The sequence below is a fragment of the Taudactylus pleione genome, unplaced genomic scaffold, assembly GCF_031769625.1.
Source record: "Taudactylus pleione unplaced genomic scaffold, aTauple2 ptg000624l, whole genome shotgun sequence".
Lineage (NCBI taxonomy): Eukaryota > Metazoa > Chordata > Amphibia > Anura > Myobatrachidae > Taudactylus > Taudactylus pleione.
This window is the reverse complement of record NW_028285026.1, coordinates 676,694-692,635: the sequence shown is the minus strand read 5'-3', so window position 1 is coordinate 692,635 and position 15,942 is coordinate 676,694. Positions and strand designations below refer to the sequence as shown.

General features: G+C 48.4%; 1 protein-coding gene across 2 annotated transcripts in view; it reads left to right on the top strand.

Annotated features, from left to right (window-relative positions):
* Positions 1 to 15,520: 15,520 nt before the first annotated feature.
* The window catches only part of RAD18 (RAD18 E3 ubiquitin protein ligase), a 338,638-nt gene continuing 338,216 nt past the window's right edge, over positions 15,521 to 15,942 (top strand). The window contains exon 1 of one of the 2 annotated variants that reach the window (XM_088454631.1): positions 15,521 to 15,749. In XM_088454631.1, coding sequence (XP_088310757.1) covers positions 15,705 to 15,749 — 45 coding nt within the window. In that variant the 5' untranslated portion in view covers positions 15,521 to 15,704. The remainder of the gene's footprint in view (positions 15,750 to 15,942) is intronic. The other variant, XM_088454630.1, reaches the window with a different exon arrangement.

Genomic DNA, 15,942 nt, shown 5'->3' with positions numbered 1-15,942 from the left:
TGTGTGCATCTTTTACCGCCGTTACACCTGCACATGTACACCTTCCCCGGGTGCAAGTTAATAGCGCTTTCAGCTGGACTCCCCGGGGGCTTATCTAGTAGGGTGCGAGCTGCAATCGCTGCTGGAACTCTTGCGAGTCTTCCCATATTTTTAAAGCTGCAAACATTTTAAATGCAAAACCAAGCGGGTTTTGCTTTTAAATGATTGCCGCTTTAATTATAGGGGAAGACCCACAGGAGTTCCTGCAGCGGCTGCAGCTCGCACCCTATGACATAAGCCCCTCAGCCTTTAAAACTCACTTTCCCTGAAGCCTACCACCCTCCTCCTAACTCTGCACACTCTAGTGCCCAGACTCTATAACTCCTGGCCGCGCACAGCTCAGTGTGCTGCCGGCCGCCGGGCGGAGAGGAGGGGGTCTGTATCGGAGACTGCACACAGGTCCCCTCCTCTCTAGAAATGCCCCTGCCCCTCTAGAATGTAAGCTTCTTGTGAGCAGGGGCCTCTGGGCCTGATTCTGACCTGCTCGCAAGCGCATAGCGCTCGCAAGCGGGTCGATGGTGGCCCAGTGCACACGCGCGAGCCCTGGAGCGAGCACAAAAAGCACTCGCTCCGTGGCTCACTACAAAAGGGGCGGCTGTCGATGTTGATCGACAGCTCGCCCCATTTTGTAGGCGTGGCGCGGGGGGTGGCTTCACAAACGGAGGCGTTCCCATGGGGCCTGCCGTTTGGGGGCGGCCCCACTAACATCACCAGTGATGTCAGTGGGAGAGCTTCTGGCTCTATTAGAGGCAGCGGTTTGTCATTTATTTATTTTTTTAAATCCTCCATGTAACATGGATGCGCAGCCCCCCAACAATCACAGATGTACGCAAACCCGGTGGTAATCAGGCCCTTTCTCTCTCTAGCGCCGCCCTTCTGCTCATCATCAGCTGTCACAGCTATTCCCAAAGCTCTACCCCTCTGAGAGCGCTGACACAGAGCAGCGATAGGCAGAGGTCAGACTTCCGCCCAGCTGGGTAATTAGCATGCTCAGCAATAGTCACTGTGATTAGAATGCTAGACGCTCTCCTGGGTAATGACATAACCGCTGCCGTTTTAATGAACACTTGACAGATGAACAGATACTAAATCAATCTGAATGAGAAAACCAAGATGGTTTTATGAAAAATTCCTACTGCCTCACTGAGACAACTAGAGATGGGTAAAGCACTAATTTAATTTCGATACAGAATGTGTCGTATCACTGAGGTGTGAGGTTCACACAGAGTGCTGACACAGAGCCAGAAGCTCTCTGGGGCTTGCGGCCACGAGACCCTACCACAACATCATCATGGCCGCTCGCTATAGCTGTGGGTGGTCACCCACAGCTATGCGAGCGGCCAGGAGGCCGCTCAAAAAAAAAAAACGCCCTAATTCAGAGCGAGCGCTCTTTCAGAGCGTCCGTCTCTGAATCAGGCCCTCTGACTTTTTATTTTCTCTGTGTAATGATGTCATTTGTTCATTTGTGAATCTACCTGTAACTGTCTAAAGTGTTCACCTTGTACTATGTAATATAAATATAGATTCTACCCCTAGGTACAGCAACACAGAATCATTGTAGCGTCATATAAACAAAACAGAATAAAAAATATATATATAATGATAATGACTCTGTGGGCCTCATTCAGAGGCGGTCGGAGGATGCAAGCGGTCGCTCAGAAACTGGGCGGCCGCTTGCATCCTGACCGCCCGCCTCTGTTGCGGTCGTTAGGCTGTGGGTTAACACCCACAGCTCTAACGACCGCTAGGGTGATGGCGACCATCGGGGCTTACGACGAGACCCTAGGGTAGGGTCTCACTTGTCGTAAGCCCCGGAGAGCTTCTGGCTCTGTCAGAGCCGGAAGCTCTCCACTGACATCACTACAGATGTCAGTGGGGCCTCCCCCAAACGGTAGGCGTTCCCATGGGAACGCCTCCGTTTGGGCTGCCACCCCCCCGGCCCGCCTTCCAAACGGGGCGAGCTGTCAATCAACATCGACAGCTCGCCCCCTTTGGAAAGAGACACGCTACGACCAGCGCTGTCGGTCGTAGCGGGTCTCACACATGCGCACGAAGGAGCCGGCTCCCTCGTGCGCATGCGCACTAGACAAACATCGAGGCGGCCGCGCGGTCGTAGACCGTACGGCCGCCTCTGAATACAGCCCAGCATCCCTCCTACAAATTCAGCAATATACGGTGTGGAATTGCGCAGCAACAGCAGAAGCTGGCGGTTATATCGCCTGAACCTCACACCTCAGTGATACGACACATTCTGTATCGAAATTAAATTAGCGCTTTACCCATCTCTAGTTGTCTCAGAGAGGCAGTAGGAATTTTTCATAAAACCATCTTGGTTTTCTCATTCAGATTGATTTAGTATCTGTTCATCTGTCAAGTGTTCATTAAAACAGGAGCGGTTATGTCATTACCCAGGAGAGCGTCTAGCATTGTAATCACAGTGACTATTGCTGAGCATGCTAATCACAGAGCCGGGCGGAAGTCTGACCTCTGCCTATCGCTGCTCTGTGTCAGCGCTCTCAGAGGGGTAGAGCTTTGGGAATAGCTGTGACAGCTGATGATGAGCAGAAGGGCGGCGCTAGAGAGAGAAAGGGCCTGATTACCATCGGGTTTGCGTACATCTCTGATTGTTGGGGGGCTGCGCATCCATGTTACATGGAGGATTTAAAAAAAATAAAAAAAAATGACAAACCGCTGCCTCATTAGAGAACAGGTCCTTCTTACCCATTTAACATTTACCCCCCGGTGGCACTTGATACAGGGAAGGTGCAAATACACTCTGACAATGACTGGTTGTAAACTAGATACATATGCTACCGATGTGACAACTATGCATCTTGTCATTAGTACGACTTTGCATACATGTGGCATTCCAAATTTTTCCATAACTTTTTTTTTTACGTTTTGCCCATTTTGCTACTAACCTTTCATCAACCCCTGCAGACTTCCATTTACACCTCAGGAGGGTGCAAACCGAAATCTGCCTTAAGTGCACCCTCGGGTGTTACTGCAGGCTTCCTGTGCGCGGTAATTGCATAGCTCCGGAAATCTATGCCATACCACGCATTAGTCACGGGTCTTAATGCAGAGTATAATTAAATAGCTCCGGGCACTTAACCCGGGAGCTAAGAGCCTGCCGTAAACCCTGCTGTTAACTGAATTTCCCCCTTGTGTTCCTATTATACACACAAGCTGACTAGACAGTCATATTCAAGATGTTAATGAAAAGATTATGGGGCTGATTCAGAGCCGCTCGTAAGCGGCAGTACGCTCGTTCTGAGCGATGTTCGCCCATCTGCGCATGTGTACGGTTTTTAGTACGCATGCGCAAACCAGTCAGTGCGGCCGAAAATTGTTTGTTCACTATATAGCGAAGGCCTGCTATTTTGAATGACAGAATGAGGCGTATGTGGGTGGTAACAGGGGAAGGTGCTTGAAAACGGGGAGTGGAGATCAGAACGCAGGCGTGCTTAAAGGTCAAAGCGGGCGTTTTATGGGTGTGCATAAGTAAAACAGCAGCGTCATTGACCACGTCACTTGGTTGTTTTATAGTCAGAACTGCTCGCAATATAGTGGTAGGAAAAGCCAGCCACAAGAATAGCGAGCAGTTCATACGCTGTTCGATGTACTCGATTAATCTAATAAATAGCGGACATGACGGATGATGCGAGCGGCCAGCAGGCGTCTTTTTCAAATAAAAGTACGCATGTTTTGTTCACTCGTTCAGACATGGAGGCATCAACAGACCGCAAGGAGCGAACGGTTCATTTGAATAGCCACCCCCTTTTTCTGAACGAGCGAGCGCTAATTGCGATCAGCTCTGAATGAGGCCCTATATGTACAATTCTGCTTACAGAACACACTATACCTAATTTTAGCAAAGATAGGGCCTGACTCAGTAGTGCACGCAGTTGCAGCCACTTGTGCGTATGTTTGCAGAGTACCAGTTTCAGACTACCCCTTGTGTACCAACGTACACATTAATGTGCAAGCACTGAAACGCCCACTTTCAGCGTCTCTGCCCGCTGTTACGCCACTGGTGATTCTTCGCACTCCACTATCAGCGCACCACCGACACTTGCATCAGCCCTGTGGCAGGCGCAGTGTCTCCGTCTGACCACTGTGGCTGCGGCTCTGGGTCTGAGGACGCAGCTGCTTTCACTGACACGCCCGCGACAATCTCATAACACACTTACGTAAGTTTTTCTTTTAGCGTTCACTTCAGACCCCCCTCTCAGCTAACACCCATGGTTTTCCCTCACCATTTCTGATACCATCGGTCCCGTGCGCAAAACACTCAGGGTATTGCATGCGTCATAGGGGTTTCAGAAAGTGTTGTGCCTGTGCAGTAGCAGATAATCGCTACAGTAAGTGAATGACAGCATTACTGCAGTTAGCATGCAGGTCTTAATCAGCCCCAAAGACTTAACGTATCACTTTCTATTTAAAACTCATATTTGTACTACACACTAGGGGCATGCCTGATGTAACTTCAGCTCCCGGCCAAAGTGAGACTGAGGGGTAAATTTACTAAGATGGGAGTTCTATTAAGAAGTGATGTCGCCCATAGCAACCAATCAGATTCTTCTTCTCATTTATCTAGCACCTTCTAGAAGATAATAACTGGAAACTGATTGGTTGCTATGGGCAACATCACTTCTTAATAGAACTCCCAGCTTAGTAAATTTACCCCTGAGAAACGACTGCTGATCTACCTCTGAGCCGTAGCTTCTAAGGGCCTGATTAAGCAGAGGACGGAGTGGCGATAGCTCTGATATGGTAACGCAGCTGGAGCTGTAATGCCTCCTCCATGTATTACTGATCCGAGCTGTGTCCTTGGACGCAGCATCGGATCATCTACGTGTCCATCGGCCAGCTTGCGTGACCCATGGGGTCACGCAAGCTGTCCGCTGCAGATGCACAAAAGAGGCTAGGAAATCTAAGTCAGCCAACGGAGATCCTGGCCTTTCCACTCTCCCCCAACGGCGGCGACGGGCCTCTGTTTTGGAAAACGGAGGCCACTGTCGCCGCCCCCTTCCGGCCCAGAAACCGCCGCAGACTATCAATCACTGACAGTCTGTTGCCGGATTGTGGGCCTGATTCAGCAAGGAACGCAAAGGAGAGAACGCACGCACTTGGCCGATGTTTTTGCACTGCGCATGCATCGCAATGCGCGTGCGCGAACTAGCCAGTGCGATCGGGTTAGGGTACGCAGACCCTTCAGAAATTGATTAACAGGAAGTGCTGTTTGTGGGTGGTGACGGGGGTGGTCAGGCGAAAAGCAGGCGTGCCTGTGCGTTGGGACGCCGTTATAGGAACGTGCATAATTAAGGCAGTGCTGTGGCATACTCAGCCATACCGTAAGCTCTACACAGCAAGCGGCCAAAATCCTGCGACAGCTCAGGTCAACCACTAATATGCTAATGGGTACGATGGTTCTCAATGTTACCGATGTTTACGCTATCTTGCGTGCTGATCAGGCTGAGAGTAAAGGGAGATGGGCCTGAATATGCCGCTGGGCGTCTGCATCATGTGCTGCGGTCTCCGTGCGTATGCATTGATTAGCATATTCTCACAGAGGACGGGTGCGTACGTTCTCTCCTGTGTGTTCCTTGCTGAATCAGGCCCAGTGTGCAGGATTGCCGACCCGGTCTGCACACGCGCAGAATGGGTCCCAATAACGGTGAAGCTGCGATCAGCAGTGCACTGACGTGCAATGCTGATACAGGCCCTAAGGTGTTATGTAATGCAGCTGCAATTCCGGGGCGGCTGGGGGGAATGGAATAAGAAAGGAATGCTCCAGTGACTATATGCCCGTCTTCTGAGTTGCACCCATCTATGTGCCCCATCCGCAAGCGTAACAGTCACACTATTATCAGTGCCCACACCTACCCCCATACTAGGTGCAGAAGATGCTATTGAATTTGGAGCCCACTTGTCATAGCACAAAAAGGTCATAATTCTAGATAAATGCCCACAACACACCTATGGAAAATCTGACTGTCACCTGCGTGTGCCCAGCCAGTCATGCCCATTCAGTCAGAGAAACGGCATGCCTACAGACCACCCCACGTGCCCCTTCAGATCATATAACATGACCTCAGCTTTCCCCACATGCCCCTTAAATCTCCATAAGATGCTCCTCAGACTTCACCGAGACTTTCAAATACCCATCAGAGCCCCCTCATACCTTCAGACCTCCCCACAAAATTAAAGACAGACACACAAACACAAAGCGGGGGGAAGTGACACACGTACAGAAGAGGCCCTGTGCAAGAAAGACACCTAGGGGTATATTTACTAAAGTGCGGGTTTTTAGAAGTGGAGATGTTGCCCATAGCGACCAATCAGATTCTAGCTAATCTTCTAGAAGGTGCTAGTTAAATGCTGGCAGGAGAGATGAGTTCCACCACCTCTCCAGGACCACTTTAAGCTCTGGCGGTGAGAAGCAGGTGACTAAGTGGACGCACGGAGAAGTTCCATCATACGTAATTAGAATGCTGCGGACTTGGCACTAAAGTGGTCGCGAGCTCAGATGCTTAATTCACAATGGAGGCCATACACTGATGCAGAATATGCAATTTATGCGCGCATGGGATCACAGGTGCAGGGTGTGACATGCCCCCAAAACGGCTGTGATATGCCTGAGTTCTTTGTCGTTACTCCTCCCCATTACCCGCCAGAAACGCTCCCCGTCTGTCAATCACACTGCGTGTAAAAAGTGGCTGCGAGTAACTACGGTAATGTACTTTGACGCATGCGCAGATTGACGATTATCAGGCAATTGTAAAAACATTGTTACTGCGTACGACTCTGAATCAGTTGCACATCTAACATAGGGACTCCGAAATTCAGATTGTGCCACTCGCTAGGTGTCCTGACTCCCAGGTTCTACAACAATAATTAGCTTTTACTGTATGTCAGAATGCAGAACCCTCCTGTGTCAGTCACACATACAGTACATTAGCAGGAACATGTTCTGGGTACTGAGTGAGACCTTGACTTGCTCTCTGCAATGACGCCTCTTTCTCGGCTCATGGTCCCCCAAGGAACACAAGGCCTCATTACCAGGGAGTGTAAATGGCTTACCACGCAGGAGCAGCTCAGGACAGACGCAGCGCGTCAGAGAACTTAGCCGGGGGGAGAAGATGCCAACCTTAGCTGGCATTGGGACACCAGATTCATTTCCCAAGGATTTGATTTCACTGACAATAATAACTGGTGACAAATAACTTGCCTGGATTATGCAAAAACTCTCAAAATTAACCCTTTACACTGGGTGCAATATAACTGGATTTCCCTGTTTATTGAAGTTAATTCCCCCAGAACATCATGAGGTAACTGTGGTTTCCGCATGATTTTAGTACCAGGGCAATTTACTAAATGTCAAAAGCAGGAAATATGAGATCTATCTTGTGCTTTAGGAAAACTGACGCAGGGTACCGCGGCCCCCGTTACTCGCAACCAGGTTAGACGGCGTTAGCGCATTGCAGCCTATTAGCTACATCTTCATAATTTTTCTGGTAATTGCTGCTTGTAAATGCGATCAGTGAGACTGCGCCCAGTTCAAGTTTTTTTTTAATGTTTTAAATAGACATGGCTGGAATTAATTGCAGTGACCAGGGTTCTACTTATCCTGTACAGTGTCACCCGGGCCAATTACATTTCTGCTCCAGTATTCCAATGGAATGCCGCCATCATTTATATATAAAGTTATATATATATTTTCTGCTCTGGAATAGCTATATATTATTATATACATATGTTCTGCTCTGGAATAGCTATTGTGACACAGTTAGGTTAGGGGGTCCCTCTCCTGGGTAGAGGACTCCTTCCTTACACACACACACAGTAGCAGGGAAGCAGCACACCAGTCTGGATGCAAGTACAAGCTGGTCGGCGCCAGTTTTTATTGTACAATGACAGAAATATAAAGAAAACATAAATATAAATCCTAGCCCTGTTGGGGCACTAACTTCACAAGTAGTTCCCTCACTACCAGAACCTGGCAGGGCCTAATGCCCTTGCCAGCAACAAAGCACAGCACAGTACTCACAAATAGGTTTTTCAAGTGTCTCTGAGCAAACTCCCTGCCTGCTCTCCCAGGTGAGACACTCAGCCCTAAACACACTAGGCTTATATTGGCCACTCTCAGGTGGAAAACTAACAAGCCTGTTACCAGGCTGCGAGAACCAAAACCTGGAGTGGCCGTGGGTGGAGCCCTCCCTCTCCTCTCACCCACAACCCCCAGGTCCCAAACCGGCTTCTCAAAAAGCCGAAACTCAAGCCTGCTACACTGCAGACTTTCTCCTGGGGGTTTAAAACACAAAAGACAGGAATCTGGGACAAATGTACCTGCCACAGACCACTTTACCAGTGATCCTATCACATATCCCCCCCCCTTTGTTTCGACCTGTGGGGCGGAACAACTGAAGCCCCCAAACAATGAACGCGTGACAACGCGTCAGCATTGGCCAGCTGGCTTCCTGGCCTGTGTTCCACTGAAAATTTAAAAGTTTGTAACGCCTAGAACCATCTTGTAATTCTCGCATTACTGTCCTTATTTTCAGACATCCACTTCAGAGGGGCATGGTCAGTGATCAATTTGAACTTTCTTCTGACCAAGTAGTACCTGAGAGCCTCTAACGCCCACTTTATGGCCAACGCCTCCTTCTCCACTGTGGCATAGTTTCTCTCATGTACATTCAACTTTCTGCTAAGATAGAAAATAGGGTGTTCCTCACCCTCCTTGTTCTGGGACAGGACCGCTCCTATACCTACTTCTGATGCATCGGTTTGTACTATGAATTCCCTTTCAAAATTAGGAGTCATCAGGACTGGTTGGGAACACAACGCTACTTTCAACTCCTGAAAAGCTTTCTCTGCCTCAGGACTCCATTCTACAATGACTTTTTGTTTGCCTTTGGTCAGGTCAGTCAGTGGGACTGCCATGGTGGCAAAGTTGGGTATAAACCTCCTGTAGTACCCCGTAATTCCCAAGAAGGCTCTCACCTGCTTCTTATTCAGAGGCCGTGGCCAGTTTTGTATGGCATCAACTTTATTGAGCTGAGGCTTTATCAGGCCTCTGCCAATGGTGTATCCCAGATATTTTACTTCCTCCATGCCTAGACAACACTTTTTTGGGTTGGCTGTCAAACCTGCCTTATAGATGGAGTCCAACACTGCTTGTACCCTGGGTAAGTGAGACTGCCAATCAGGACTATGAACGACCACGTCATCCAGATAAGCAGCCGCATACCGTCTATGGGGCCTTAGAATCCTGTCCATCATCTTTGGAAGGTAGCAGGTGCCCCATGTAGCCCGAAGGGCAACATCTTGTACTGAAACAAGCCCTCTGGCGCTGAAAAAGCTGTCTTTTGTTTGGCGCTCTCGGTTAACGGTACTTGCCAATACCCTTTGGTTAGGTCAAGAGTGGTTAAATACCTTGCCGTCCCTAGTCTCTCAATCAGTTCATCCACTCTTGGCATCGGATAGGCATCGAATTTTGAAACACTGTTCAACTTTCGGAAGTCATTGCAGAAACGCACACTCCCGTCGGGCTTTGGAATCAACACAATGGGACTTGACCATTCACTATGTGATTCTTCAATAACCCCTAACTCTAGCATATTTTTCATTTCTTTCGACACCGATTCTCTTTGTGCTTCTGGTAACCTATAGGGCTTTAGATTAACTTTAACCCCTGGGTCAGTGATAATGTCATGTTTAATGACCGAGGTTTTCCCAGGTACGTCAGAGAACAGCACCCTATTTCTAATCAGAAACTCCTTGACCTCTTGTTGTTGAATTGCCGACAGGGTTTTTGCCACTGTCACTTCGGGAACTAAGGGCCCTGGACTTACTGGAGGGTCTCGGACGGCCGACAGTACCGTTCTATCTTTCCAGGGCTTTAACAGATTTATATGGTATATCTGTTCCGGCTTTCTTTTCCCCGGCTGGTAAACTTTGTAATTGACCTGCCCCACTCTTTCTAAGATTTCAAAGGGCCCTTGCCATTTAGCCAAAAGTTTATTTTCCACAGTGGGAACCAATACTAACACTCTGTCCCCAGGAGCAAAGCTGCGTAACCGAGCATTGCGGTTGTATACCCTCTGCTGTGCCTGTTGAGCCTGTTCCAGGTGCTCTCTCACTATCGGCACTACCGCAGCAATTCTCTCCTGCATTTGAGAAACATACTCAATCACCGTTTTGTAAGGACTAGACTGCCCCTCCCATGTCTCTTTGGCAATGTCTAGTAACCCCCTTGGGTGTCTCCCATACAACAAGTCGAAGGGTGAAAACCCGGTGGAGGACTGGGGAACTTCTCTTATGGCCAACAATAAATACGGCAATAAGTAGTCCCAATCCCTACCATCCTTGTCGACCACTTTCCTAAGCATGTGTTTTAACGTCTTGTTAAACCTCTTGACCAGCCCATCGGTTTGGGGGTGATAAACCGAAGTTCTTAACTGTTCGATTTTAAACAGGCGGCATAACTCTTTCATGACTTTGGACATAAACGGTGTACCCTGGTCAGTTAGTATCTCCTTAGGTATACCCAGCCTGCTAAAGACATGAACTAGCTCTCTGGCAATGGTCTTGGTTGACGTATTGCGCAACGGGATCGCTTCCGGGTACCTGGTAGCGTAATCCATTATGACCAGAATATACTGGTGTCCCCTGGCAGACTTCATTAAGGGTCCAACCAAATCCATCGCTATTCTTTCAAACGGCACCTCTATGATAGGCAATGGAACTAGTGGACCCTTAAAATGTGGCCTGGGAGCATGATACTGACACTCAGGGCAGGATGCGCAAAAGTCAGATACCTCTTTATGAAGCCCGGGCCAGAAAAACCTCTGCATTATTCGCTCAGTGGTTTTCTCTACCCCTAGATGGCCTGCCGTTATATGACCATGGGCCAGATCCAACACTGTTCTTCTGTAGGCTTTGGGAGCTATTAGTTGTTCCACAACATCTTCCCCCTTCTTAGTCACCTGATATAACAAATCCTGCCACATTGCCATGTGGGGATAGGACAAAGGACTATCAGGGTCTACGGGTTTACCATCAACTACTTTTACATTCTCCCTGGCTTTTACCAAAGTAGGGTCATTCAACTGCTCCACGGCAAAGACCTCTCTTCTGACCTCTAAATCAGGCAGACGATCACCTGGCCCAACAACACTTCCCACCTCAATGGGAGGCACATCAGTTGGCGGGCCACCGTCACGCTCCGCATTCTCTAGTTCGCCAATCATAGTAGAAAAAGGGAATAACTCTGACTCAGAAGAAACTCCCTCCTCCACTACATCGACAACCTTCTCAAATGGATCGGGGTTGTTCACCTCTGGAACAAAACGGCTTTCCCACAACTTCCAGAAGTGAGCAAAGTCTCTCCCCAATATTGCATCGTACATCAGACCATGTACCAAACCTACAGAAACTATAGCAGAACCACAGAGTGTCTCGATGTTCACCTCGGCAGTAACATAATATCGAGTATCCCCATGTATGCAGGTCACACCAACAGTTTTCCCCTCACGCCGCAAGGGGTTCACCAGCTCAGCTTTTATAAGTGTCACCAAGCTACCAGAGTCTAACAGTGCCTCTACTCGGTTGCCATCTACAGTGAGTATACACACGTGCTTATCAGTCACAGCCTGCCGGTCAGCCGTACAGGCTATCTGTGCAAAGAAAGACCCCCTGCGGTAGACATGAGCAGTATCACATTGCATAGGTTCAGTTGTAAGTGCACAATTAGCGGCAATATGGCCGAAGCCACCACATCGGAAACACTGAGTCATATTAATGTCTAGTCGTTTACGGGGCAAGAACCTTCCCGGCCTGGCAGGCCTGTCTCCAGGTTCTACACCCTCAGTCTTAGGTACATTCCACCGCCCAGCACCCTTCTCCCCTGGAACAGTGTCTGTGGGAGTTCGCCGGTGCGCCATCGGGGCTCGGTGGGGCATACTCATCAGCTCCTCAGCCGCCACGTACCTCTCCACCAGCTCGACCAACTGGTCAGCGGACTTAGGGTCTGCATGGCTCACCCACTTGCGCAGAGTCACAGGTAATGATCGCAGGTACCGGTCCATCACGACCCTTTCCATGATCTGTGGTCCCGTCAGCGTCTCGGGCTGTAGCCATTTTGAGGACAGATGGACGAGGTCATGCATCTGTGAACGTGGAGGCTTGTCCTTATGGAACTCCCAGCGGTGGAACCGTTGGGCACGAACAAAGGTGGTGACTCCCAAGCGAGTTAGGATCTCCTGTTTTAGTTTTTTATAGTCCTTGGCATCAGCCAGGCATAAGTCGAAATATGCTTTTTGTGGCTCCCCAGACAAAAAAGGTGCCACCAGACTTGCCCACTGCTCCTTGGGCCAACTCTCCCTCTCGGCCGTTCTTTCAAATGCGGCGAGATAGGCCTCCACATCATCGCCCGAAGTCATCTTTTGGAGGAAGTGACTGGCTCGTACGGAGTGAGTGGTGGTGGGAGGACCAGTATTAACATCTCTGGGCCGGGCGACCAGGTGCTGTACCACCTCTCTTATGGCCTGGCTGTTTTCCGCTAAGGCCTGGCGGGTTTCCTCAATGGTGACCTGTTTAAGTCTGTTAGTCTCCTGCTGAAGTTTGTTTGTCTCCTGCTGAGCTGCTGTAGCTTGAAACAAGGCCTTAATAATGTCCTCCATTTTGTCCTGGGGTGTAGGTTGGAAGCTGAACCTTGCCTCTCTGAGCATTGGCTGACGCCTCCTCTATGGGACTCCAAGGACACAGTGTTATTTCCACATTCACAAATTGGGTGTCTGTCCCTTTAATTTTTAAACGGAAAGTTTTCCTCTCACTGCAACTTCAGTGTGTGTGGTTGCCCGCATTCTCCACCATATTGTGACACAGTTAGGTTAGGGGGTCCCTCTCCTGGGTAGAGGACTCCTTCCTTACACACACACACAGTAGCAGGGAAGCAGCACACCAGTCTGGATGCAAGTACAAGCTGGTCGGCGCCAGTTTTTATTGTACAATGACAGAAATATAAAGAAAACATAAATATAAATCCTAGCCCTGTCGGGGCACTAACTTCACAGGTAGTTCCCTCACTACCAGAACCTGGCAGGGCCTAATGCTCTCGCCAGCAACAAAGCACAGCACAGTACTCACAAATAGGTTTTTCAAGTGTCTCTGAGCAAACTCCCTGCCTGCTCTCCCAGGTGAGACACTCAGCCCTAAACACACTAGGCTTATATTGGCCACTCTCAGGTGGAAAACTAACAAGCCTGTTACCAGGCTGCGAGAACCAAAACCTGGAGTGGCCGTGGGTGGAGCCCTCCCTCTCCTCTCACCCACAACCCCCAGGTCCCAAACCGGCTTTTCAAAAAGCCGAAACTCAAGCCTGCTACACTGCAGACTTTCTCCTGGGAGTTTAAAACACAAAAGACAGGAATCTGGGACAAATGTACCTGCCACAGACCACTTTACCAGTGATCCTATCACACTATATATTGTTATATACATATGTTCTGCTCTGGAATATATATATATTGTTATATACATATGTTCTGCTCTGGAATAGATATATATTGTTATATACATATGTTCTGCTCTGGAATAGATATATATTGTTATTTATATACATTCCACTCTGGTATAGCTATATATTGTTATATTCATAATATATTCCGCTCTGGAATAGCTATATATTGTTATATACATATATCCCCACTATATATTATTGTTATATACAGTACATATATTCTGATCTTGAATAGCTATATATTGTTATATACATATGTTCCGCACTGGAATAGATATATATTGTTATATACATATGTTCCGCTCCGGAAAAGCTATATATTGTCATATACATATATTCCGCTCTGGTATTGATATATATTTTTATATACATATATTCTGCTCTGGTATATAAATATATATTGTAATTTGTTATATACATATATTCCTCTCTGGTTGAGTCCCGTTGGGTAACATTGCATTTACAGTAATTTTACCTTAAATTAATTTCAAAGCCTACAAAGAGCACTGACCTTAACCCCATGAAACACCTCTGGGATGAATTGGAACGCCAAATGCGACTCCGGCATTCTTGCCCAACAGAAATGCGTGACCTCACTCTTGTGACTGAACAGGTGCGAATTTAGGAAGTGGGCAGGAAGGTGGACAGGTCTTCCAGAAGTCTGTGGTAATTACCCAAAATCTGTGTGTCTCCCGGACGTTTCATGAGCGCCTTCAAGGATGGCACATATAGGTGTCCGGGTGCATTTGGCTATGTACTGTATGTATACTGTACACATAAAAAATATGATGTGGCTTTTGCGTAAAAAAGAAAAAAAAAGGACAGATAATGTTTCTATTACACTGGACGTTCAACAAGTAGATCCCCCTTCAAAATAATCCTGCGCCTCATCTTTGTGTGAGGACAGTATGATGCCCAGGTTATGTGTTTGTGCAGGGCATAGCAGAAAAACGCATACACGCCTCAATTTAGGGCATATTTATCAAAAAAATTTTGCGGTGTACCCTCATATATTAAGCATCCCTGGGATGTATCTAGGGGAGACCACAGTATGTATCAGAGATATGGTCTGGGTTCCTCACAGAGCCGCTTTCCCAGCATGTATTGGTACATTCTGTCTATACTTAGGCCTCCCTTTATCAATGATGGCTTTTGCAACGCGATCAGGGCATGCCAGTAATGCCCATAATCGCATTGCAAAATGTGATCATGCCGGCCAGATAGATGTATCGTCTGGGACATGCAGTTTTGGAGCCCGTCCCTGCGATGTCTCCGCAGAGCTGCCAGCCAGTGCAGGGGGTGCCGCGGACTGCACATGCACAGCCGCCATAGTTTGGGAGAGTATCGGCTAATTATGTGCGGTGTAGCCCATAGGCTACAGCAGTTAACGTCATCTTCAGATGACGTTAGCTGCTGGGGCCAATATCCGGAATGCATCACATTCCAGATATTGGTAAGTTTGGCATCATCGCATCCCTCATAGAAACCTATGGGGGAGGCGGCTGCCAGCGGTAATGGAGGGATCACAGCAGGTATTGGAGATACTCCTTAATACATCCGGGATACATAATATTTGAGGTAAACCCATTTTCGGGGGTTTATACCTCAAACACACTTTGATAAATGGCCCCTTAATGTCTTATTGCAGCGATAAGAAATTAGAAGTATCAGCCCTAAAACCTGATAACTAATAATAGTCCCCTCTGTATAGGTGATATAGTCCAGGAATAGGCCACCTGTGACACCCCAGCTGCTATGGAACTACATGTTCCAGCATACCTTGCCACTGGTTTGCTGTTAGGGCATGGTAAAACTGTGGCAGGGTATGCTGAGACTTGTAGTTCCCCAGCTGTCAGTGAGCGGACAGACATGTATGTGAGCTGATAGTAATGTGTGACGGTGACACCCCCGCTCACTGTTACCCCCGGGGCTCCCTCCCCTCACAGCACTGCAACAGGCTCATACACACACACTGACTGCACACACTGCTTGGCCCCCTCCAACTACATCTCCCAGAGTCCCCTGCGCGGGAGGGGGCGTGCCCGGCCGGGACACGCAGCGCGGGAGATTCGGGATCTGGCTGCGGTTGTGCAGCTGCGAGAAGCAAATAACTGACCGACCAACAACAACAACAAACATGTCATCAGCTCCGGAGCGGTCCCTGAGGGATCTGCGCCTCCAGGTGATGATTGCCCCTCTGCCTATCATTACCCCAGCAGTATAAGAGACCCTGGCACCGGGCAGCCCTGGGCACTGTGTGTATGGTTATTTATGTATGTATGTATGTATACATATATGACTATATATCAGTATGTGGGTGTGTATGTATGTATGTATGTATGTATGACTATGTGTCAGTATGTATGCATGTATGA